This window comes from Polistes dominula, unplaced genomic scaffold (genome assembly GCF_049000335.1).
Source record: "Polistes dominula isolate Pdom_NZ unplaced genomic scaffold, Pdom_raw_medaka contig_19, whole genome shotgun sequence".
Classification (NCBI taxonomy): Eukaryota; Metazoa; Arthropoda; class Insecta; order Hymenoptera; family Vespidae; genus Polistes; species Polistes dominula.
In genome coordinates this window covers 2,948,603-2,974,892 of record NW_028301058.1, presented here as the reverse complement: position 1 = coordinate 2,974,892, position 26,290 = coordinate 2,948,603, and the positions used below count along the sequence as shown (strand labels likewise).

Here is a 26,290-nt window from a genome sequence, read left to right as displayed (position 1 = left end):
ACGTCTTGCCCTGGGGGTGTCAAAATTTTATTTTAAAGAATACACAAAATTCTTACAAAATATATTAAATATTAATAAGTTACTGATATAACATTTGTTAATGCATTTTACAGTAAATAAATTAATATGTTTTTTTACACCATATAAAATATAATTTTTCATTCGTTATTTTAAAAATAATTTTGAAATCAAATGACTATTTATAATTAATCTAAAAATTGCAGCACACACACTACGAGATATCTCATAATTGGCAGTCGATGAGTTACTACATTTTCTTCTATCAAAATAGAAATTGATTTATTCAAGTGTCCAGTTTAAAATGTCTCACCTAGTATATTAACGCTTATCGATCGTCAGATTTTTATATTGATGATTCTCACTAAAAGTTATAAGTAAATTTCGATAATAATATTGTTCAGCACACAAACAAATAAAATTGTTCGGTATTATAAAAATAACTATTTATTATAATTATTATTTTATTTTATTTATTTATTACAATTATAATTATTTATTAAAAATTATTTTTTTTTAAAGGATTACTAGAAATATATGAAATTATCAATAATTTAATTATAAATAATATAATTTATTATAAATCACTTACCAAGTGACTTACGACCGATACGGGGTTAATGTAAATGATAGAAATATTCGGGATTGGTTCTCTCGAAATGTTTCCACCCTCCTCTCTCCTACCTACCCTCCGTTTTCCCCCGAAATTCGAACGATATACAGATGTTCTGTAATAGAGGTGGGAAACGTTTGGCTAGAGTGTGTAGACGAGATGAGGAACGGTACCACGGTGATGTTATCCTCGTTCGATTCGGATCAATGTGGCAAATTCAACGGCCTAAGCCGAACGGAATGTTTACGCGGACAATTATCCCAGTACCGATGATGATGATGATTCGCTCGATCGAGTATTGACCGAGTAATGAATATTAATACGGTTGATCGTTCGAATAAATTATTCAAATCGTCGCCGAGGTCGAACCGATCGATCCCTTCCTTCGACCAATCGGATTCGCTTAGTACTCTTCGCCGAAAATCCACGTTCTACCTTCGTTTCCTATCCATTTCTCTACGACCAAACACATACACACACAAACACATACTCATCGTTAACCCCCTATCCCCACCATACACACCTCATCGTACACGTACCCTGGTCTAGGTCACACCAGTGTAAATATATCGATCACGTTGTATCGAAAGCACATTTGCGGTAATCGATCGATTCTACTTTTTTTTTCTTTTTTATTTCTTTTAGTTTTTTTAATTTTTTTTTCATTCGTAAAACTAGATAAGATTTATACGCTATTGTAATACAATTTCCAATGTAGTAAACTTACTTTTGGTATACGTTTGTTGTATCGAATTTTATTTCATAAATATTCGAAAATTTTAATAAAAAATTTTAATTACAAATCGATATAGATCGTTTCTATTTAAATTTGATTTATCCTATATAATCTCTATTCTATTCAAATCGTAGTAACACTCGATAATCGTAACGAGTTAGAACAAATAATACTATCTTCTATAGGGTTAATTACTGTTAACTTTCTAGGCAATTACAAGATGTCATTAAGAACATTTAGCCATGCGAGACACACAACCCCCTCCCCTTCCTACCATCGTTCTCTTTATCTTTCTTCTCTTAACGTTTATGGCTTAACGTACGAGAATAATTATCATCGTTCGCAAGAACGAACAATCTTGTGTTTAACTATGTAGGATTTTACAATGTTCTAGATAAAAAAGAAGCTACGTTATTCAACATTTTCATTATTCGTTCAATTTCATTCCGACATGAGACGTTTATTGCATCTCGTTAAATATTATCATTTTAAAATAAATGAAATAAAAAAAAAAGAATAATTATTACCAATTTGTATTTATATTCGTTTTGATTATCAAAATGTTTTCACAACGTGTTTCCCATTGACAAATAGAATTTGATTCATAATATGATAGTGTGTGTTGTACGTGTTAATACGTATAACCAATCGAGTAAAGTAAATCGCAATGAGTAAAGAAGTTGCTACGTTAGACGTAAGGCGGCGCCACTAACTCTTACTCTTTCATTCATTCATAAGTAGTATAAACTCCTTACGTTCACATTATATCCACCGTATTCACAATTATTATTCGCGACACAGCGTATAAAAGTTAAAGAGAGAAAAATATAAAAAAAATAAAATAATAGATAGAATGATACCATTAGGGTTTTATATGCTCGTCCAGATTTTTTTTTAATTTACTTTTCTTATATCTCGTAGATTGAATCGATCATGCGAAAAGGAACAAGGGTCTCTAGAGGATTTTATTCCCTTCACCATATCCAACTATCACCATCATCATCATCATATATATATGATATATCGATATATTTCTCTCTCACTCTCTATCTATCTATTTAAACAGACCATTTTCTCTAGAAATTATTAATTAAGTTAATTGACATACATCGATTGGCGAGAACATAGGGATAACTTTATTCGTTGAATACACATATCAAGGAGTAAGTTTGAACAACGATATTATAATCGTCAGTTGGAATATGAAAGACAAACACCATATACAATTTCACCAGTATTTTATATATATATATACACAATTTATATACATACATATACATTTGCCCATAAATGTATATATAAAGATACATGGATGCATTCATGCATTCATAAATATATATACACACATGTAGTTTATACCAAAGTGAGTATTTCGTTTCTATTTTTTTTTCTATCAAGCTAATTACGAAGAAGCTAACTAGTAAAAAGAGTAGTTTAGACTTAAACAACTGGAGGGTGTATCGTTCACTGTAAAAGTGGAGTAGGATGAAAACAAAATAAAAAATGAAGAGGGTGGGATCGTGTGGCATGAAAAAAGATACTACCCAATACCAAAGTGTCAAGATAATGACTGGGTATGCGTGTAAGTTAATTAAGACGAGCTAAACGAAACTACTTTAAACCATCATCGTTAGGGTGTACCGATTGAGCTTAATACAGTGAGAAAAAAAAACAAGAAAAAGAAAGAAAAAGAGAGAGAGAGAGAGAGAGAAACATATTGAGACATGGATAATTGTGAGAGAGTAGAATACTCGAGCGATAAATATAAAAAACAAAAAAGTAAAAAAAAAAAACACGAGAAGGAGAGAAAAAGAGGAAAAAAAAAAGAAAGAAAGAAATATGTGAATCGTGGAACGACGACGTTTTCGCAATGAAAAGGGTTGACTGAGTATAAGTGGATGACTGAAAGGAGCGCGGGAGTCATGCGAGAACTGGAAGAGTATAGTATAGTTGCTGTAGGTGGAAGAAGTGTAGGTGGTGGGTTGAGGAATACGTTCTGGATGGGGGTGGAAGGGGGGGGGGGTTTGGAGAGCTCAAAGTGAACGTGGATAAGTTGGGGTGGCGAAGAAGAAGAAGAAGAAGGGGCGGGGGTGGGGGATGTGGATGGGGGCGGCTTGTACATTCGAAGGAGTTTAGCTTTTCTCGTATCAGATTTCGTTTCCACGAGTGGCGTCGAGTCGAGAGGTTTGTGTTGGCTCCGAGAAATGAGTCGAGTGCTCTGGGGAACCCTCACACTGTACTCTCTCTCTCTCTTTCTCTCTCTCACTCTCAATCGCATACTCGTTCTTACATATACATACGAACAAACAAACAAACAAACACACACACATATATACATACAAAATCTAATACGAGCGTGTTCACCATCCAGTTCTAGTGGCATATCCACCCACTGTCTTCCCTCCAAGGGATCGACTACCCACCCACCCACTCACCTAACCCCCCTCCCACCTATCTCACCTCCTATCAAGAAAATTTATTCTTTACCAACAATTTACGACTAATATTTTCAATATTCTCCCTAAAGGGAGAAACCCCTTTGGGTACACATTTATTTAAAAATTACTTTGAAATATTTTATAATAATTTAAATTAATATTAAATACAACATTAAATATAATAATAATATAAAAATTATTCATTACTTTGAAATAAACCTCAAATTTCTTTACCCAAACAAATCCATGACGTGCGTACTGATACGTCAAATGTAGTTAAAGGGTTAATTAATGTAAAGTATTTTATTTTTTTGAATTGTATTTTATCATGCCGCGTCAAAGTTGTTTTTAAATATATATACGATGGTAAATAGATCGTAAAAGTGGATTAATTACTTTTCGTTAATTTGACACTTGGCGTTTGTATCATTGACGCGTATACGATTAATTTACAACAGGCCGCAGGAATCGATCCTATTTCGTACTGTTTCGACACTATCACACTTCGTGTATTAACGTTAACACCTTTAACGATCAATCCAAACGAATAAAATATATACATATACATATATCTATATGTGTATGTGGATATATGTTTGTATCTATCATACGTAGAGATGGCGCAAATGCGAGGGTAGAACAGAAGCCACGTAAAAAAAAAATGAAATAAGAGAAAGAGACAGAGACAGAGAGTGGGTAGAGGAAAGAGAAAAGGGGAGTGAGGGCTAGAGGCTGGCTCGCGGCCACGAAATTGATGGAAAACCGTGGCGAATTAACAAGCTGGCATACCGTACTCGCAACAGTGCGTAATATTATTACGGTACGGCGGAACAAGAGGTATTGGAACTGAGGCGAGCGTAACTGGAAAATGAAACCGATATATGGCCGATGGCGCGTTGATATGGTCCGGGACAAGGGGTGGGATGGGGTGGAAAAGGGACGAAGAGAATGGAAAGAGATGGTGGAAGAGGTCGATGCTCACAAATGGGAAGTGCGCATCGTTCTATCTCACTCTCTCTCTCTCTTTCTCGTTTATTCGCACTATCTGTTTCTGTTTCACTCATGGTACCAGTTCCTAGCCAGTGGGGGAAACCTTAAAATATTCAGAATAATGTTCGTATCGGTTGCTCACTATACACACACACACACACACACACACACACACACACATATATATACTCATCTACACGATCGATATCGATGGTATCACCGATGAATTTCGAACTACCAACAGGTTCTGCAAAACCCAGCCGAGGATTCTGGATAAAATTTAATAAGCAGTTATGATGGTCCACGTAATAATCATACGTCATACCCCGTGGTCGATTATATATTATGTTACATCTCATAGACACGCTAGGTTATTGTAGTATATAAACGAAATATATAGTATTTATGTACTCATTAACTATACATATTTATCTAACCTATGGGATCACGTTATCATCATCGTACAATAACGCAATGAATCATACTGTCACATTTCTTGACACGATCATGACACCATCGATATACCCTTTTGTATGCGTATCGTTACTACCATTCCTTTTTAATCCAATACGAATGATCCCGATGGTTATGGTAGTGGTAGTGGTAGTGGTGGTGGTTGTAGAAAGCTTCAGAACATTGCAGAAACTTATTTTACGTTCAAGCAACAACCGGTTTGTTTATATTCTTTTTGCCCTCTTATTCGAGGGAATAAAGAAATGAAAGAAAAAAAGAAGGGGAAAGTGGTAACTTCAACACGCGATAAAATTGAAATTCTCCCGAGGATTTTTCCCTCTCTCTCTCTCCCTCTTTCGTACTTTATCTCTTTCTTCTAACTTTATATTTTAATTACTTCGTTATTGTTCAGAAGAATTTTAAGAGGGTCAAATTTTTTTGTTTGCTCACGCGAAGTGTATAAATAATAAGCTCAAAAAACGGCAGGAGGGGTGGAGTAAGTTGAAATTATTGACGAATAAAAAATAATGAGAAAAAAATTTGTTTATCGATGAAGCGTTTGTGTAAGTGTTTTAAGTATTATTTCTTTCTCTGTAACATAATTGTCAAATAAACGTCTAAAGTATAGTACGAAATATAGTAGAGATCTACAATGTACAGTAGTTTCAAATATTTGATATTATACACTATACTACGTTCGTTCGTTCATTCGTTCGTTCGTTCGTTCGTTCGTATGGTTTGTATTGTGTATGGGAAGTGCTGATACACGACTGTACACTAAATACCAAAATTGATAACGAGTTGTAATTCGTGTGCAACGTTTACTCGTCCACTCAGCAATTCGCGTGTGTGCTTTTAAGTGCGGTTTTGATGCTTCAGCGGACACCGAGTGCAGTGGAATATTGTCCGTTCTACTCGAGTTGAAAATGATAGTTGAGAACGACAAATGTTCCACCTTCTATACGCGGAGATTTCGATGTCTAATTTATTTTTGTTGATAATAGAAACATTACGATATTGTTAATCTATTTATATTATCATTTTGTAACATTTTGATAAACCATTTTCTACTTCTAACGAAGTTAGAATCATTTTTGTTTATAATTTTCAGAATAAAATTCGATTCATTTATTTTTGTTGGTAATAGAAATATTACGATATTGTTAAACAATTTAAATTATCATTTTGTAACATATTGATAAACAATTTTGTACTTCTAACGAAATACTTATCATCATTTTTATTTTTTTAATTTTAAAGGATAAAATTTGATTCATTTACTTTTGTTCATAATAGAAACACTTATTGTTAACCTATTAACATTTTTATCTTGTAACATTTGATAAACAATTTTCTACTTCTAACAAAATACTTATTATCATTTTAATTTTTTTAATTTTAAAGTATAAAATTTGATTCATTTTAACACAAGATTTTTGAATAAAACGAGACGTATCGTTCACCATTTGACAATACGAAATGTATTATTATTTTTCTACACCGATATTTATTTACTAAAAAATAAAGGATGTGGGGGAAGGAAAATTTAGTATATAGATAAAGAGAAAGATGGAAGAAGAAGAAGAAGAACGAACGAACGAAGTTGCAACGAAAAACCCCGTAGTGTGCAATATTTCCAGATACGCAACGTCACTGAAGTTGTAAGGAGTCTGACGCGTAACTTCTATTTCCGTTGCCAAGTTTAAATCCGATACATCGATATTCTATTTCCGTGCAATCTCTTTCGCGAAATATACAGATGTATATATATATATATATACCCTACCACCTCCTCCTTTTCCTCCTCTTACCATTCGTTCGAATTACTTTTACGGTAATATACATAGTTACCGCGCGAATAGTTACGTACGAACGGGGGAAAAACAGGATAAGTAAAAAGGTGGGGGGAGGAAAATATGGCGAACGAACGAACAAACGTATAATAAATGGATGAAAAGTCGAGAGAAATCGATGTCAAAAGAAATAATACAACTTTCTCATTGTTAATCTTTTGTTCATTCGATAGAAATGAGAAGAGCACCCTCTTCCCACACACCCCTACCTTCTCAACTATTTTTCATTGCTAATGAGAATAAGATTTAATAATGTCAGTTTACGACAATAATCGTAAGAGTGAAAGCGAGAAAAAATAAAAAGAACTTTTGCTTCGTTCATTTTTGTTCGTCCAATTTGTTTCACCTGTTAACCCCCTCCCCTTTTATTTTTTTAACACATTATAAAAGAAACAAAAGGTAAAACGAAATGTGATAGGACCTGACAGAGAAGAAGGTAACTTTGTTTCCTTTTTTTTAACACTTCGTTGACCGATCACGAGTATACTCGTGATTTCATGGCCAAACGTTGTTAACATATCACGAGTAAACTCGTGATGCACTTTGTTTTTTGCATCATGCTATTTTAAAAGGAAAAGGCAACGAAAATAGATATTAAATTAGTAAAAACTGTTGTGTACTATTGTTACATTGCTTATCATACGAAAAAGTATTATTAAAAGTTTAATAATAAGTTAATTTTATTAAAAATTACTTATATAGTTTTATAATTAATAATAATATTAAATTTATTTAATATATATATAATAAAATAATTTATTATTAAATGAATTTAATAATAAATATTAAAAGTTTAATAATAAGTAAAATATAATAAAAAATTACTTCTATCGTTTTACTTTTAAATCCAATTGCAAAATAATAGCCAGTGATATGGGATAAATTCTTAAAAAAATTGCTGATCAACAATGTGTTAATAGTAGATACGAGAAACGATCTATTTAACATTATATAGTTTCTACGACAAGTTATAATATTATTATAATATTATATATATACCGACATATATAATATATATAATGTAATATTATTATACTATAAATTGTCGTAATGTAACGATGACAAGATAGAATAGTTGAAAGAATCAAAACAATTACTAAAAAAAAAAAATTAAAAAAAAAAATCAACTTGCAACTATTAACATATTCAATTATGATAAGATAAAAAATAGAAATTATAAATAAATTAGATCAAACAAATATTGCATAAGCATGTATGTATATGTGTATGTGTGTATGTATGTCTAATGTGGGTGCTGTTAAATCATTACAACATTCTAAACACCCCCTTTCAATTATCAAAGAGATTCTTATCCGCGTTAAAACGAAGAACAGGTTTTATGTTTGAGGAACTATTTGTAAACGTACGAATCATCGATCCTCTACTTTTCACTCAAGCTCGTTCTAATTCAATCAACGGTCTCTACGTTTAAACCGAACAATTTACATAGGATCTTTTCAGCTTGTTAACTCTATCTCTTGTACCTATTTTCTGTCTAGAGGAACGATGGCAGTTGGTCGTTCGTTCATTCGCATACTCGAAAGGCCATCCGAAAAGACGGAACGGATCACGTTAAAGATCTTAAAATAAATCACGTCTCTTCGTCAAGCGCATCATCAACTATGTTGTGAATCATTCTCTTTCAATTCTACTTCTACTTCTACTTCTACTTCTTCTTCTTCTTCTTCTTCTTCTTGTCATTCCTTTTTTCTTCTTAAATTGTTCCATCAGTTCTAATTATTCGAGAAATGCTAAACTAAAATCAAAATATTTGACCTACATATTTATTTGTTTATATTATAATGCTCCAACCACGCGTTGTTGTGAATTTGTTATAAAACATTGATTTAATATAATTCTAAATTATTTAATGCAGTCAAAATAATATTCACTAATAATTTTAGGGAATTCAAATTAGGCATAAAACAACATGCTATATATTTTTAATATATATTATATATAATATATAAATAAAAACACACAAAATAATACCACAATTATAATGGAATACACAAAATAATAATACACGAAAAAATATAAAAATTAAGGTTATGTCGCATGTAAATTGAAATAATTGAATTGAAATACGACGCCATTTATTGAATACTTAAACAACCTAGAGACCTAGATAACCTCTAAATAATAAATCTTTAAATTTGCAATAAAAATATACAAAATAATCGCTATAAAAATTATTCTATTCTATTCTAAAATAATATCACAATTAAAATGGAATACATAAATCAAAAATACACGAAAAAATATAAAAAGTAAAGTTAGTATTTCATATGTAAATCTAAAAAAAAAGTGAAATAATTGAATTGTAATACAGCGCCATCTATTGAAAACTTACAGTACCCAAAGATCTAAATAACCTCTAAATAATAACATCTTTAAATTAGCAATAAAAAATGAGAATAATAATAATAATTAATAATAATTTATACTTAATTTAATATAAGCTTTTCAAGTAAAACTGGTTAATATTTAATTTCTTAAAATAATGCCCATGTATTTTGTACAATTTAAAATTGGTCTGTAAAAGAAATTGTGTAATCATTAATTATGAAAATGGTGTTAGTCCAATTTTCATATTAAACAAAAAAGAAAAGAAAAAGTAAAATTATAACAAATTAAATCATCATTTCATTTTAGATCATTTATATATAATTTGAAATATAAGTAAAATTCATTAGGGGGGTAACAATATCAAAGAATTTGTGACAATTCGGAATTATTTAATTCACCACAACAATCTTTCCGCAGTAACATACGTTTTATCTCATAAAGAAAGTTTTGTTAAACTCGAAGAACTCTTCTCCTCTCAACTAAAATCCACCTCCCACCTCCGCCATCCCCTTCACCCTTCACAACAAGTTTCGGTCGAATCGTTTTGCTAATAACTAAAAAATAAAATGAAAAGAAAAAAAAAAGAAGAAGAAAAACGAGGAAAACGAGGAAAAACGAAAGAAGAATTCGATTTGCGGCTCTGCAGAACTGCAACAGCCAACTGCAACTGCAACTGCAACGACCAACGAACGACCAACGACAACGGCAGCGGCAGCGGCTCGATTATGGTTGCGAGCGAAATTGCGTTCCATTCCTCACTAACTTTTTCAATTTGTCGTGAGTCGGGGCAACTAATTACCGGCCGAAACGACTTTTGCCTCGACGACTACGACTACGACTACGACGACGACCAAAGTAGAAAAGCAAGTATACCAAAGCTATGTCAGCTTTTCGAAAGCTCAAACGATTCGAGAAAATCTGCTGGATTACATACATTTACCCTAACTCAAAGCTGAAACCTCTTCCTCCTATTTCTACTCCTCATTTTTTTCCTTTTACAATAATAAGATTAACAAATAAATCATTTTTCTTTTATTTTTCTAATTCATTTGTAAATTAAATGACGTATGTCTATTTATAAAAAAAAAAATAAATAAATAAAATTGACAATTAACGAAACGACGTTTTATTTCATATCTTTCAAAATATATATTTAATCTTTCTTAATTTATATTTCGAAATCTAACGAAATAAATTCGATAAGTTAATAACTTTATTAATTAAATTGAAATATCAATCGTTGGTTTGGATACTTTTGTATTTTTTTCTTCTTCTTCTTCTTATTTTTATTCTTACGTGCTCAGATATTAATTCATATATTATCGATTAAAATTTATTTCAAGCATCTTCTATCGTTCATTTGAATAATCAAACATATTCGATAGTTCTTCTATTATTTAATGTAAGGATAAATTATTATAGTGACATTTTTCGATAATCCGATTATTTATAATAATTTCGTAATGCCACGAAATAATTAATTTAAATAATAATTTTCAAACAACGATTTTTCAAGATATTCTAAAGATATTTCGTATACCAATATATAGTCGTCTATTTTAAAAATAAAAATATTAAAGGAAGACAAATATTCATTTCATAACTGTTTGAGAATGATCGAAAAATCATTAAAACGAAATTTATCTATCTTTCCTATCCATCCTACCCCAACTCCTAAATTTTTGTCGATATTTTTCGAAAATTCTCATTTTAATTCCCATAATGGTTGCTCGTTATATTATTATTATTATAAACCGATAGTAATGAAACAATAATGTACACTCGAAACTACTTGAAAACGAATTAACTCCCTTGAAAATAATTTATCCATCGTTTCCCTCTCCCCCCCCTGCCTTTCTCATTTCATCATCTAGCTTATTCGTAGATAGCAAACGACTAGTGTGAAACAACACCATCACCACCATTTAACAACCAACACTGGAGAAACAAGAGTGAGAGAGAAAGATAGCAAAAACGATGGTTGTATTTTCGATAGATCGATAGATCGATAGATCGATAGATTAATCGATCGATCGATTTTCCCTAACAATTTCGATAAAACGTTGCACACCGCATCCTCCATTCAATTTACCCCCCACCACCGTACACCATCACAACCTTCATCACCAACCCTCTCGTTCCTGAATATTCTCTCCGTGAACGAAGTATTCGAAAAATTCTCATTAAATCTGTCCATTTTTGCGTACATTATAGTTTACGATACAGCAAATCTATTAAAACGCGTTACCAACTGAAAACTTATTTTACATAGTTCACGATAGTTAACTCGATAATGGACGAGCTCCGGCTGTTTCAGGATTACTGAATATTTTATAGGCTACTCCGAAAATGTAATATAAAGTTGGGATGATATACTACTACTACTACTACTATTATTATTATTATTATTATTATGGGCAAAGAGAAAAGGAAACGTAAAAAGCGAGGTGAAGGAAAGAGAAATGTTGTTAAAAAAAGAACATATAAAAATATAAAAAAAAGGGAAAATAATGTCTCACTTCTCGTTCACATCATCTTAATCTTCTTCGTATTCTTTTTTTACTACTACTCATATGAAAAATAAATTTAATTATTTTCAAATAAAACAAAATTAATTTGAATAAAAAGAAAAATTTCATTTTCGCAAAAATATTTTATAAAATTATCAATTTGAAAAAATAATATAATACTTTTGGTATTAACATTAAATAATAAAACGTTATCTTTTAATTTTTATCTTCTTCGTAACATTTTAAAGTATCTTTAAAAGAATCTTAATAACATCATCCTTCAAATATTGCATTAAAAAGATTATCGTTAAAAATTGTTAACGTTTAAAAAAATGATCATTGTCACATAAAAATATTTAATGAAATTATCAATTTGAAAATTAATATATTTTTGAAATGAATATTAAATAATAAAACGTTATCTTTTAATTTTTATCTTCTACGTAACATTTTAAAGTATCTTTAAAACAACCTTAACAACATCATCCTTTAAATATTGCCTTATTTCAAATGCAATATCAATTTTACATTAACAAAATTATCGTTAAAAATTGTTAACGTTTAAACAAAATATCATTGTCTTGCAATTATTTCGTAAAATTATCAATTTGAAAAATAATTATAATTTTAGTATGAATATTAAATAATAAAACGTTACCTTTTTCAATTTTTATTTTCCTCGTAACATTTTAAAGTATCTTTAAAACAACCTTAACAACGTCTTCCTTCAAATGTTGCATTAAAAAGATTATCGTTAAAAATTGTTAACGTTTAAAAAAATTATCATTGTCACATAAAAATATTTAATGAAATTATCAATTTGAAAATTAATATATTTTTGAAATGAATATTAAATAATAAAACGTTATCTTTTTCAATTTTTATCTTCTTCGTAACATTTTGACGTATCTTTAAAACAACCTTAACGACATCATCCGACAATACACGCTTTTATTATACAATCGCAAAAGAACTTTTAATTAACGTCATTAAAGATAATAATAAAATAAAATAAAAATAAAAATTCTAGCGTATAAATTTACCATGAAGAAACTTTCGACGAATAATTCTAGTTATCCTGCAAAACAAACAAAAACAAAAAATAACATTCTTCTCACCGCAGAGTTTTCGTTCTTGATAAAACGAGACGTGAACTTTCGAAAAGCATTTTCCTCTCGTTGATATATATATCAACTCTATACCATATAATTTCACAAGGAAAAACAACTGATAACATTTTATGTTTACGACGAACATAGATAAGTATACCATAGATCTTCCAAGACGACAATTTTCCACGTGTTTCCTTCATTCGTTTCAAATTCTATTCAATTTTTTGTTTCCTCTGAAGTCTGAAAACTTACTCGTTTTAACTACTTTCTCTCAATTATCTTATAAATCTCTTGTTTTCTAAAAATTAACTTTTTAATTTTAATGAATTATACTTCGAAACTTAAAATAATTATCATCATCGATGTGTTATAATGAAAAAAATGAAAAATAAAATTCTTAATGAAGAAAAAACTGTTAGAGGAGAAAGGTGAGAAAAAAATACAAACAAACAAAAAAAAGAACAAACCCATGGAAATGTATGGGAAATAAAATGGAGGAACACGTTTACGGGAGGGATGATGACCTGTGAACCGTTTCGACGATATTGCAGAGACACAAAATGAGAGAATGAGTGAAAGAGAGAGAGAGAGGGAGAGAGAAATGGCAGGTACAGGGCGTGTTGCCAAGTGCAGTTTCGCAAGTTGCATTCTTCAAATCGAATTCCATTTCACTGACAAATGTGCCGCACACCGACTAAACCACCCCTCGGGGTTAGTTGTCTTTCTCGAATAGTCGACGAAACGAAATGATAAAGCCAGTTCGAATTGTTTGCACCCCCACCTCATCTCCCAAAACGATTGCAAGCTTATCGAAATAGTATAAGCGAGTGTATATGTGTGTACGTGTGTGCGTTTTAGAAAAGAAAAAGAAAGAAAGACTATAACATTTTTCACGAGAATGAGTAAAAAGCAAAAAAGGATTTTTGCTTCATCGTTTCTTTACCAAACTACCATCGAAATAAAGTTTTTTTCGGATCAAGCGGAAATAAGAAAGAGAGGAATGGGTTTGACAGTGGGTACATTTGCGATGTTAAGGATGTCGTAAGTGTCTTCTTTAGCAAGTTTCCTTAACCGGAGGCTACGTATCACGAGCTGTTTCTTTTTCTTCTTCTTCTTCTTTTTCTTCTTTTTCACGAACCATTCTCAAATTAGCTTCTCCATAAAAGTTTATTTCACGACAATCCTTGCGCTAACATCTAACTTAACTCATCCCCAACCCCCTACGTTAGAATCTCTTCGCGGTTACTTCGTTAGAATACTTTTCTTGTTTTCCCTGTTATTTTTTTTTTTTTCTTTTTTTTCTGGTAATTAAAAATGTTACCTCTTTCTTCCTTTCTATTTATTTTTATTTCTTTCATTCTCGTTTAACTTAGAACGAGAGAAATTCAAACAGTTACTTTTTCTCATCGCGTTTACGTCGAAGTTGAAATTTTTTTCTCGAACGAATTTCTTTACTTTATCGGAAATAGGGGGTTGGGTGGAGATGAAGGGTAGAATTCCTGAACTGTACATTTCCGTTTCTTCAAAACTGCAGTAAAAATAACCAAAAAATAAATAATAAATTGCTTTACCAAACAAAACAAAAAACAAAAAATAGAAATATGAGAAATATGAAAAAGGGCAGAATAGGAAATTCGAATTTGGAGAAAACAATAGGAGAAAGGAATTTCTACAAAAAGCATTTTCTCGTTCTTTCACCGACTGTTATGGTCGTTCCGTTCGTTCGTTCGTTCATTCGTTCGGTGGATCCGTTCGTACCTTTTGGCCGACAAACGTTAACGTCAAGTTCATTTTCCTAGCCGAACGAAAAGCTATGATATGTTCGATGGTACGAGGGTAGGACCCCCCCTTTCCACCCCACACCTCCGCAAGCGAATTCATCGGAAGTAAACAGACGTCAGTCACGCATAAATGATAGCACGTTGCTCAGGACATGCATTCGCTCAAATGAGCGCGCACGCGTATCAATCACCAGCCGAGTTTACCAGCCACCGTCGGCTTGCCAAGTAATTTAATCACTTTTAGTGGCCCATTGGTATTCCGGAAAATCTGGCCAATAGACTCGAAACCCATCCGATTGCCAGTTTGCAATCGAAGAACGATAAATTAACCTACTATTACTACTACTATTACTACTACTCGTTTTACTTTCATTTTCTCAATAAATCCTCTTATTCGATTCTCATTAAAGGAAAAAAAAAATCAACATTTATCATAATTATTTAACAAAACTAGAAACTACATATACAATGTACCATTTGGTATTTCAGAAAAATTGGCCAATTGACTCGAAACCCATTCGATTGCCAGTTTGCAATCGAAGAGCGATAAATTAACCTACTATTACTACTACTCGTTTTACTTTCATTTTCTCAATAAATCCTCATATTCGATTCTCATTAACCTTCTAGGTACTACGCGCCATTATAGTGGCTTTCGTGGATGCCACCTTCCAGTATGAAGCGCCACCTTTAATGGTATTCGCGGATGCCATCTTTCAGTTCAACGCGCCACTATAGTGGCTTTCGCGAATTAATTTTATTATTAATTATTGAAGTAAATTGTCCAAGTTAAAGTATATGTGTATCATTTTTTATAGAAAAATTTATAATTTAATCATGAAAAACTTAAATTAAAATGTACTCGCTGTAAGAACAGCCATTGTTCGTCACACGTCATAATTTTATCGTTTACACGTAATTTCTCGTTGAATCTCGCCGTACAGAAAAACAGCCCTGTGCCACATTCAGCCATCCCTAAAAGGTTAAAGGAAAAAAAATCGAACAGTTTGTCACAATCATTTAAAAAAACTAGAAACTATTGGGTTGTTCAGAAAGTTCGTACCGGTTTTGACGGAAGATTGAAATGCAATGCATTTAAGTTTCTTTTTTGTTATATATTTATTAAATTATATATAAGTCCAATTCTGTTTCACAACCTTTCTCCATCTCTAAAGATAACTTCAAAATTTTGGCCTTCCAGAACTTCTCAGGTTTTTTTTAACAAAAAAAACTTTATGCCATCTATCGAGAATCGGCACAAAAGCTTTCTGGACAACCCAATAATTACTCTTTAAAAATAAATCAAAATTTCGTCTACGAAGTTCAAAGATTCGACGATTTTGTTTAAAATTCATTTATTTCTTACTATTTATACAGCTTTTCATCGTGCCACGTGTATCCTATGTTACGTTAGTAGTATTTGTATAACAAATTTTCTTGAGAGAATTCTCTGGAGAATTATGCATTTATCTTCTATGGGAAAGAAACTCACTCGAATGCGTCTCTTCGTGCGTAAACGATAAAACGGAAGAAGAAGATAACGAAGAAGAAGAAGAAGAAGGGTAGAAAAGGGAGAAAGATGAATAGGAAGGGAAAGAATAGCAACGTTAGAGTTGAAAAGAGAGAGAGAGAGAGAGAGAGAGAGTTGGTGAGCATTGAAGTAGTCGGAAATGAAGAAGAGATCGTACGTATCGCGAATAAAGTCAAGAAGTGAATCTCAGTAAACTCTCAACGTTTACGTCGATGACTCGAAAAGATTTACTTTTCGATGTGTAGTAGATAGATAGCACGAGGAAATTGAATAACGTTGTCGTCGTCATCTCCTATTCCTCGTCACTTATGAAAATCACTATCAAGTTCCTTGTACTTGCCGATTATGATAACGACGACAACGACAACGACGACGACGACGATGGATGAATATTTCAAGCTGATAAAACTTTCAACATAATCGACGAATTTCTTTGGTAACCTGTTAATCAATAACATACACATAGAAAAGTATACAAATACCAAAAGATAGTTTGTTAAAGATGAATATAAATAAATAAAAGTAAACGAGAGTATACCTTTGGATCCTAACACGTTACGTTTGAATTAAAAAAAAAAAAAAAAGATAAGAAAACCTACGAATTTCTTCGGTAACCTGTTAATCAATAACATACACATAGAAAAGTATACAAATACCAAAAGATAGTTAGATAAATAGGAATATGAATAAGTAAAAATAAACAAGAGTATACCTTTGGATAGTAACGCGTTACGTTTCAATTAAATAAAAAAAAATGAACGAATATAACAGCAGGTGTTTACAAATCATCGAATACACGTGTAGTATAATAATAGTTCACGGCCAGAGAGAGATAGAGTTAGTTGAGGATTTTTCATTTTCAAAAATTTCCAGCCAGTGACGATCGCGTATTTCATTTATCTTTTTTTTTTATCCAACCCCCTTTCCTTCCCAACCAGCCCTTCATTGAGAACATTGATTCCGACGTGTCGAGTCGTTCACCCTGGCCGCATATCGGGGACGCAGATGCACGTGACGCTCGCATTTTTTTCTCCAGGCAAGCAAGCAACGAAGCAAGCAACCAAGCAGGCAGCACCACCACCACCACCACCATCACCACCAGTAGAGTACGATTACTATACCCCATAGCAACTACTACCGCAGGCGAATCCGCGCAGATTTTTCACGAGTCTCCTCCTCGGCCTCCGAAAAGCCCCGTGTCTTCTTTCTCTTTCTCTCTCTCTCTCTCTCTCTCTCTTTCCTATCTCTCTTTCTTTCACAAAGCGCCCTTTCCCCGCCCTTTTTTCATTCTGTCGACGCTGGCCCGACACGGTTGGTACGTGAAACGAATTTATAACCGGGGACGATACGGCCGACGTGACGAAGCCCTTGAGCCGAATTCGTCGATTTTAATACTCGCTCGTAACTACAGTAACCCTCCTCCGACCTCCTCCTACTACGTCCCTTTTTCTCTCCCTACGAGAACGTTCACTCCCTCGAACGAGTTCTCACCCACCCCCTGAAACTTCCCCCACCGTTACTTCGAGACAAGGACCACCAGCATCCACGCGACAACGACGACCCTCGAATGTCAACTCGTTCGGCTGGAATCGCATTCCTCCTCCTCCTCCTCCTAGTGATAGGCCTCCCCCCTCTGCCCCTTTCAGACTCCCCCTTTCTTTCCCTTTTCTCTTTCTCTATCATGTTTCCGTTCTATTGGCAAAAGAAAGAAATTTCTTCGATTGTGGTTACTGCGTGGGTGTAACTTTTTAAATTCGTTTCAACTAAGAGGAAACGAAATTCCTCCTCCTCCTCCTCCTCCTCCCCTTTCTCCACCTCCTCATCCTCTTACCAGTTTTTCTGGAACTACCAACCACCTTTCTGCTTTTTCACGAATATCATAAAACTTGTGCGAGAAAAGAGGGTGCCGATGTACAACCCAACTTGCCAGAATTAAAAGTCGTAAAGTTTTTAAAAAAAGTCGGTTGACAAGCGAAATGGCAATACTACAATACTTTCTCTACGGTGTTTCTTTACGGTGGTCAATAATTTCTTTTTTCTTTTTTTTTTTTTTAAGCTTAATTAATGTACGAGATTAAAATTCTATTATGAAATCTCGCGTTTACATCTGCTCTCTGTTTTATTTTTCTAATTCCACGAGTACACTATAAAAACATCGTATTATATGAGTTTGTCAATTGAAATTTTTAAAAATGCAATTATACACGTACAAATTATACAAATCATACAAAATTATTGTATAAAAAATAAGATAATTTAGTTATAGTTATACGTAAAATGTTTAACCCTTATTGGTTAATAGGTTTTTACATTGATGATTTTCACTAATAATAAGTTGTAAGTGATTTCACTAAATATAAAACAAAAATGTTCAGTTAATAGATAATTAGATTTATACAATACAATTAGATTATTACAATTAATAAGAATAACTTATTATTTATTAGAAATTATTTCTTTTTTTTTTTTTTTAAGGAGTACTACAATTATATAAGATTACAAATTAATTATTTTGTTATTAAATAACATATTTTTATTTGTAAGTCACTTCCCACGTGACTTACGATCGATAAGGGTTAATACTTAAATTCTAATGTTCGTAAAATGTTTAACACTTATCAATCGTCAGATTTTTATATTAATAATTCTCACTAACAATAAGTTGTAAGTGATTTCAATAAATATAAAACAAAAATGTTCAGTATTATAAAATAATGTATTTAAAATTATTTAGATTTTTGTTTGTTTAAAGAAGTACTACAAATATATGAGATTATAAATTAATTATTTTATTATTAAATAGCATATTTTTATTTGTAAGTCCCTTCCCACGACTGATAAGGGTTAATATTTAAATCCTAATGTTCATATTTTAACGATTTATCTTAGTGAAATAGAAAAAGAAACAAAAAACAAGGAAAAAAAATAAGAGAACTCTAGGATATATAAGAGACAAGTCAACGTAGCAACTTTAAATCCCCTAGTAAGGACTGACACCTTCTTCCACGAAGATTATAAAAATTATCTCACTTTTAGCGTTGACTATAACATTCTCTCTCTCTTTCTCACTCTCTCTTTCTCTCTTTTTCTCCCATATAGCACGTAAACAACCGAGTCGAGATTAAAAGTCACGAAGTCAGAGAGTCAGCATTCTCACTCACTTACACTGTTCTGACAGTAAAGGAAAAAAGAAATAAAGAAAAACAAAATAGAGAAAAAGAATATAGTAATAAAGAATTAAAGAAAGAGAGAGAGAGAGAGAGAGAGAGAAAGAAAGAAAAAAGAAAAGTAAAACTAATACTACTTTTGCTGCAACATCGCTAAGTAGGATAAGGTAGGTTTCGGCATAGTAACTTGGAAAATGAGCTATGAATAAGGAGAATACTTAAAACAAGCGAGTAGAAGTATTACTTTAAAAGGACTTTTTCTGCTAACCACAGAATTCGCTATTTCGTGTTTCAATGACGAATAGGTGAAAGGATAAAAATGATGTGTTAACCAACCAAGTGTACACAATATCACAAACTATTTCTCTCTCTCTCTCTCTCTCTCTTTCCCTATTTTCTTATTATTACACTTATATCTAAAACGAATCGTGAAAATAACAGAATAAATATGTCTAAAAGCAAATTATCCTAGTTCTGTCAGCGTTAAACGATGTATGCTATATTCATCCTCGTTTTGCCGTTGAAAGAACTCATTATGTGAACTCCGGGATGTGTAAAAAAAAAAATTATACCATAGCGCGAAGACTTTTTCTTTTTTTTTTCTCGTTGTACATACTTCTTTCTTTCATTTACAGAAAATAATGAAAAAAAAAAAAATAATAATCAAATAGAAGACAAAAACAACAACAAAAATGAAATGAATGAAAAAAGAAAAAAAAACAAGTCATACGGTTCTCTTTGTTCTCTTATAATTAACTGAATATTAAAATTAGCCCGTGTTTACGAGATTATTAATTTTAAAATGTACACACACGCTGACATTTTTATTTATTCTTCGTAAATATGTATACGACATAGGTAATTAGAAACTATAAACACAAATTAATTAATACATGGAAAGAATATATGGTTCCAATTATCAGTTAAACCAAAGCCATGATCTGTTAAATTAAACTAAACCATTTAGAACATAACGATTCGTACAATGGTGGTGATAGTAATGGTGGTGGTGGTGAAATTTAAACGTAGATACCAATTTGCCATAATACAATGAAAACATTGAAATCATTTGATATTTGTTAACCTCTTAAGCAGTGTTGTATTTTGCGCGGAGCTGTTTCTTTGTACATTGAAACGAAACATTTAATGATTTATATCATTATCATTAAATGTTAAATTAATTTTAATATAAAATTTAAATAATAATTTTTATTTAACTTATAATTTTTCTTTACAATATATTGCATATACATTAACTTTAACAATTTTGTGTTAATATATATAATACAATTAGATATGATATATTTTAAAAGATGGCATCCATAAGGCAACTATAGTAACGCGTTGTACCGGTAGATGGTATTCGCGAAAGCCACTATAATGGTGCCTAGTGCCTAAGAGGTTAATAAAGATAATTTATAAAAAGATACAATTTGTAAATTATCTTAATCTCTATTACTTTACAACACATTTTTTTATTTTTATTTTTTAAGGAGGAGGAGGCAAAATTTTTTCATTCATTAAAAATGATTAATTTAGTTCATATAAAAGTACGAAGATAAAGGAATATTCTCGACACGATCGAGCTTTGTAGCAAGGGAGAAAGGTAAGAGAATGGGAATGGGAAAAGCTTAATGATTACGTTGGTTCTCGTTAGGTAGAATCTAGAGGATCTGAGGGCAACTAGGAATCGTAGTCCCTTTCTCGTCGTGTCCTTCCTATTTGCCATTCATTCTAGAAACTGGGTTATTCGCGCGATCGTTCCACGTTCTATCTATCTCGGTAGCTTCTAAACCGAGAGGAATCACCTCTGCTAAGATTCGAATTCGATATCGGGGCTTTCTGTGTAGTCTGGCTTCCGTACGATCCATATATCCTGAAGGCTCGATTATCAGGATGCCTGGCATAAATCGAAAGATCATTCACCAGCTTTAACGATCCATAAATAACAACTGTACAATTTGCTTGGTACGCGATAGACTGAAAATAATACTAAACCAAATAATGCCATTTCAATTCCTTTTACAACTTATTATAAAATAGTTTCCATATTTGTCTAATTATTATTATTATTATTATTATTTTTAGGTTTAAAAGAATTTTCTAAGTACACAATAAACTAAAAGTAATACTAAACCAAATAATGCTATATCAATACCTTTTACAACTTATTATAAAATAGTTTCCATATTTGTCTAATTATTATTATTATTATAATTATTTTTAGATTTAAAAGAATTTGCTAGGTACACAATAAACTAAAAGTAATACTAAACCAAATAATGCTATTTTTATTTATTTTTTTACTTATTAAGAGATAGTTTTCAAGTTTGTCTAATTATTATTATTACTAGGTTTAAATAAATTTACTAGGTACCCGATAGGTTGAAAGTAATACTAAGCCAAATAATGCTATTTCAATTTATTTTTTAATTTATTACCATTCCAAATAGTTTATAAATTTTCCAAATAATATTAATATTATTATTACTATTATTATTATTACTAGGTTTAAACAAATTTGCTGGATACACAATAAACTGGAAGTAATACTAAACCAAATAATGCCATTTTAATTCCTTTTACAACTTATTATAAAATAGCTTCCAAGTTTGTTTAATTAATAGCACTATTAATATTATTATTACTATTATTATTACTATTATTATTACTATTATTCTTACTATTATTCTTATATTAGGTTAAAGTAAATTTTGCTAGATACTCAATAGATTGAAAGTAATACTAAACCAAATAATATTATTACAATTTATTTTATAACTCATTACCACTCCAAATAGTTTCTAAATTTTTTCTAATTAATATTATTATTATTATTATTATTGTTATTAGGTTTAAATAAATTTCTAGGTACACGATAAACTGAAAATAATACTAAACCAAATAATGCTACTTCAATTTATTTTAAAACTTATTACAAAATAATTTCCAAATTTGTCTAATTATTCTTATTGTTATTATTATTATTAATATTATTAGGTTCGCATCTAGTATACTTTACTTTTAAAATAGAAAGTTATTCTAAATAACAATTTTATTCTCCAGTAAATTAAATATCTATTTTTTTTTTCTTTTTCTTGCATTGGTTATTTTATTTAAGACAATTTGCAAGCAATATTTATTCGTTTGTCGGATGATTTAATTTAAATGGAAAATGATATTTTCGGATGAAATTTAATCTAACGCCATCTTCTTAACAACATTCTACGAGATATCAAATTGAAGATTTTAAACACAATAGATATAACGAGAACACAAGGGAAATTTTCAACGTGCCTAAAAAACGTAAATTAAACAGTCAAACGGATGGAAGAACTTTTCTCTTCTGGCTCGTAAATAGTTTGCAAGTTGGCTTTGGAAAGTTGCCTACAACGACCGACTGCAACGTACGAGAGACTGACTGTCCATTAAATCACCGGGTGGTGGCGGGTCCTTCATCGAAGACTATAGTCGCCCTAATATCAGAGAACAAATTAATCACAAAGTCAACGGGCCGTCAACTCGTTTAATGATCTCACGTCGTTATTTTAACTTTCACTATCTCCACTCTGCTGTGAATTTTCCCTAATTTTCTTTTTCTTTTTTTTTTGACGAGAAAATTGCCAAATCCACGTGTACCATGGTGACTTTTAATTTATCATCGATATTTACTATTTAAACAATTTCTTTTAATTTAATTATCATTAAAATAAAATCGATTATTTTATCAATATTTTTTTAGAAAGATACAATAATCTTAAAAAACATTTCGTAAGCGTACCAATCTTAATAAACATTCGATTACATCGTTTTACTTCCGACATACTAATTTGCGATGATTAAAATAATACAAAGATTGTAATTATCGAGAAAAAGAAGGTGTGTTTAATTTAAGATTCATAAGACAACAAAGCAATAAATTACTCTGTTTTTTTCTTCCAGAAATTATTTTTACAAAAACACGTCAGACGAGAACATTATTCTTCATTTTACAATGAAAATACCAAATTAATTAACGTAAAGTTTAAAATGTGGTGCAACGTACAAAACCCATGGAGGGGGGGGGTGCAGCACGTAACAGTGTTGTGTTAATCGTTTCATATACAAAATTATAAGATTATTATTTGAAACGTAATAAAACGCGAATGATTATTATTTAAACTATACCAATAACGTAGAATATTTGCAATGGACGCTAATAGAAAGAACACATAATTATTATTAAAATACAAGTCTTCATAAAGTAGAAATTGTCTTGAAAGAAAATTGGCAAATAATGGTTGAAGAACATTTTCTATTATAATAATTGAACAGAATAGAAAAGAAGAAGATAGGGTGTTGGATAAGATCGTCGTGACAGTTTTTGTCTTTAAAAAAAAAAAAAAAAATTAAAAAACCTTTATTTCTTAAGACGTTCCATTCGAGTTATTATTCCATTCGAAAGGGCTTTTCCCTTTATCGAGGTGGGCGAGGAGGGGGATAGGTAACAACGATGCCAGGAAAACACGATTTAATTCGAACGTCCACGTGCTCAATTGTTCCTAATTTAATTGCTTACCTCGTTAAATTTCATCTCTTCGTCAGAAAAGACGTTACGTTCGCGAACGAATAACGGTTTGGGACGACGTTCGAGAGGATTCTTGTCAGATCCGACCTGTCGCACATAATGATCTTATGGAAGGGAAGTATAATAATGTCATTATGAAACGAAATGAGAAAGACAAAGATAGAGAGAAGGAGGAGAGAGATTCACTAAAATCACGTTTTAAATCTGCAATTGTGTTAATTCATGCATTACACGTGTAAAATTATAACAATAAAAATGTATGAATCAAAGTATATGGATAAAAACGCTGATTATCTAAAATATGTATATTTATATACGTGACAGTGGCTGTGGCTGTTGTGGCTTTGTCATAAAATGTTGATTTAATATAATTCTAAACTATTTTGTAATTAATAATAACATACAAAATAATGTCACAATTAGAACTGAATACATAAAATAATAATACTCGAAAAAATATCAAAAGTAAGATTAGTTATGCCATATGTAAATCTGAAAAAAACGTGAAATAATTGAATTGTAATACAGCGCCACAGCGCCATCTGTAGGAAACTTACAGTACCTACAGACCTAGATAAATTAAACATATATATATTTATTTATTTATTTAACTTAATTTTAAGTTAATAGTAATATTACTAATATATAATATTTATTTATGTATAATATATTATATAATTAATATTAATTATTAATTATTATTATAATATATTATATAATTATATATAATAAATATATAAATATATATTTGGTATATTTATTATATATTAATATTAATATCTTATTATTTATTAATAATATTATATATAATATTATTTTATATATATATATATATTTATATTATATTTATATTGTGCAACTTATTACCATAAAACTAGCAAAATAAATTGTCGGGACCATGTAATACATAAAAATTATTTCTATGCACGTTATACAAGTTTCAACTAAAAATATTATAAATGCATTTAATAGTGATGACGATATATTCTTATTGGATACGTACACATTAATCATAGGAACGTCTCTGCATTCCGGTATCATAATCTCAACATCAATCGATCTTAACATACGCATAGAAGATGACGTGTCAAAGAGGTATGACGCGATCTGAGATCATGTAGCTAGGGGATATTAAATAAACGGCCTTCGTGTATGATTTCATTATGATCATCGTTATTAAGAATCTACACATTTTTTCTTGTTTTTCATTGTTATTATTCTTATTACGTTAAACGAATATTGTTAATATCAGAAATAAAATAAAAAAGGAATTGTGCATTAACGTGATGACGTAGAATGCAAAAATACGATAGAATATTCGATAATATAATATATAATAATTTATTCGAGTGTTTTTTCAATTGTATCAAAACTTTAAAAATAATATGATAAAAGCTTCGATCAAAAAGAAAAAAAGAATCACACCCTTAGTTTCTTTATGATGTTCGTATAATGATATTATCAGAAAGACGACTGTTTCCTTATCGAAAGAAATTTCTTTTTTCTTTTATAAACTGTTGTTTATCGAAATATACATAATGCATTACGATAAGTATCAAAATCAAATCCTCTTGCTGATACGCTTGCAACTTACATATCATTAAATACACCGAACACAAATATACAATTTTTATAATATGGAATTTATATAAATATAATTAACTAAACTATATTATAAAAATAATAATAATAATATAAATTAATTATATATTATATTATAAAAATATTCATATTAAAATAAATAAGATAACATTTCGAATTTGTACGTTCGTGGATTGATTCGTAGACGTTTTAACACGTTATTAGAAAATCTAGAAATATAAATGAGAAAAGATAAAAACACATACACAGTTTTGTATATAAAATTTTTCATTTTTTTTTTTTTTTTGCAGATGCGGCATCCGATCCAAATGAAACCAGCAGATAGCGAGAATAGAAACGGTAAGTAAAAAGCATTTTTATTCTCTCGTCACAGACGATTTGTCCACGGAGATATTGGAAATATGAATAATATTATTATTATTGTATTTTTATTCTTAAACACAATCGATACAGTATTATCTTATTTTTAAAATATCTTTTTTTTACTCTTCAAACATACTTTCATTTAAATATCATCTTTATTCGATCCACAATCCTCGTTATTCGTGTTATTTGAATTCGTTGATATCT

The 26,290-nt window shown here is 30.7% G+C and overlaps 1 protein-coding gene across 30 annotated transcripts in view; it reads left to right on the top strand.

The window, feature by feature from the left end:
* Positions 1–26,290, top strand: part of LOC107065823 (CUGBP Elav-like family member 1-A) — a 402,374-nt gene that overhangs the window by 297,088 nt on the left and 78,996 nt on the right. For all 30 annotated transcript variants that reach the window (XR_016177710.1, XR_001475649.2, XR_001475648.2 and 27 more), the window contains one exon: positions 26,011–26,059. Coding sequence is in view for 27 of the 30 variants with exons in the window: in XM_015319840.2 (XP_015175326.1) it covers positions 26,011–26,059 (49 nt within the window). In the remaining 3 variants the exon portion in view is untranslated. The remainder of the gene's footprint in view (positions 1–26,010; positions 26,060–26,290) is intronic.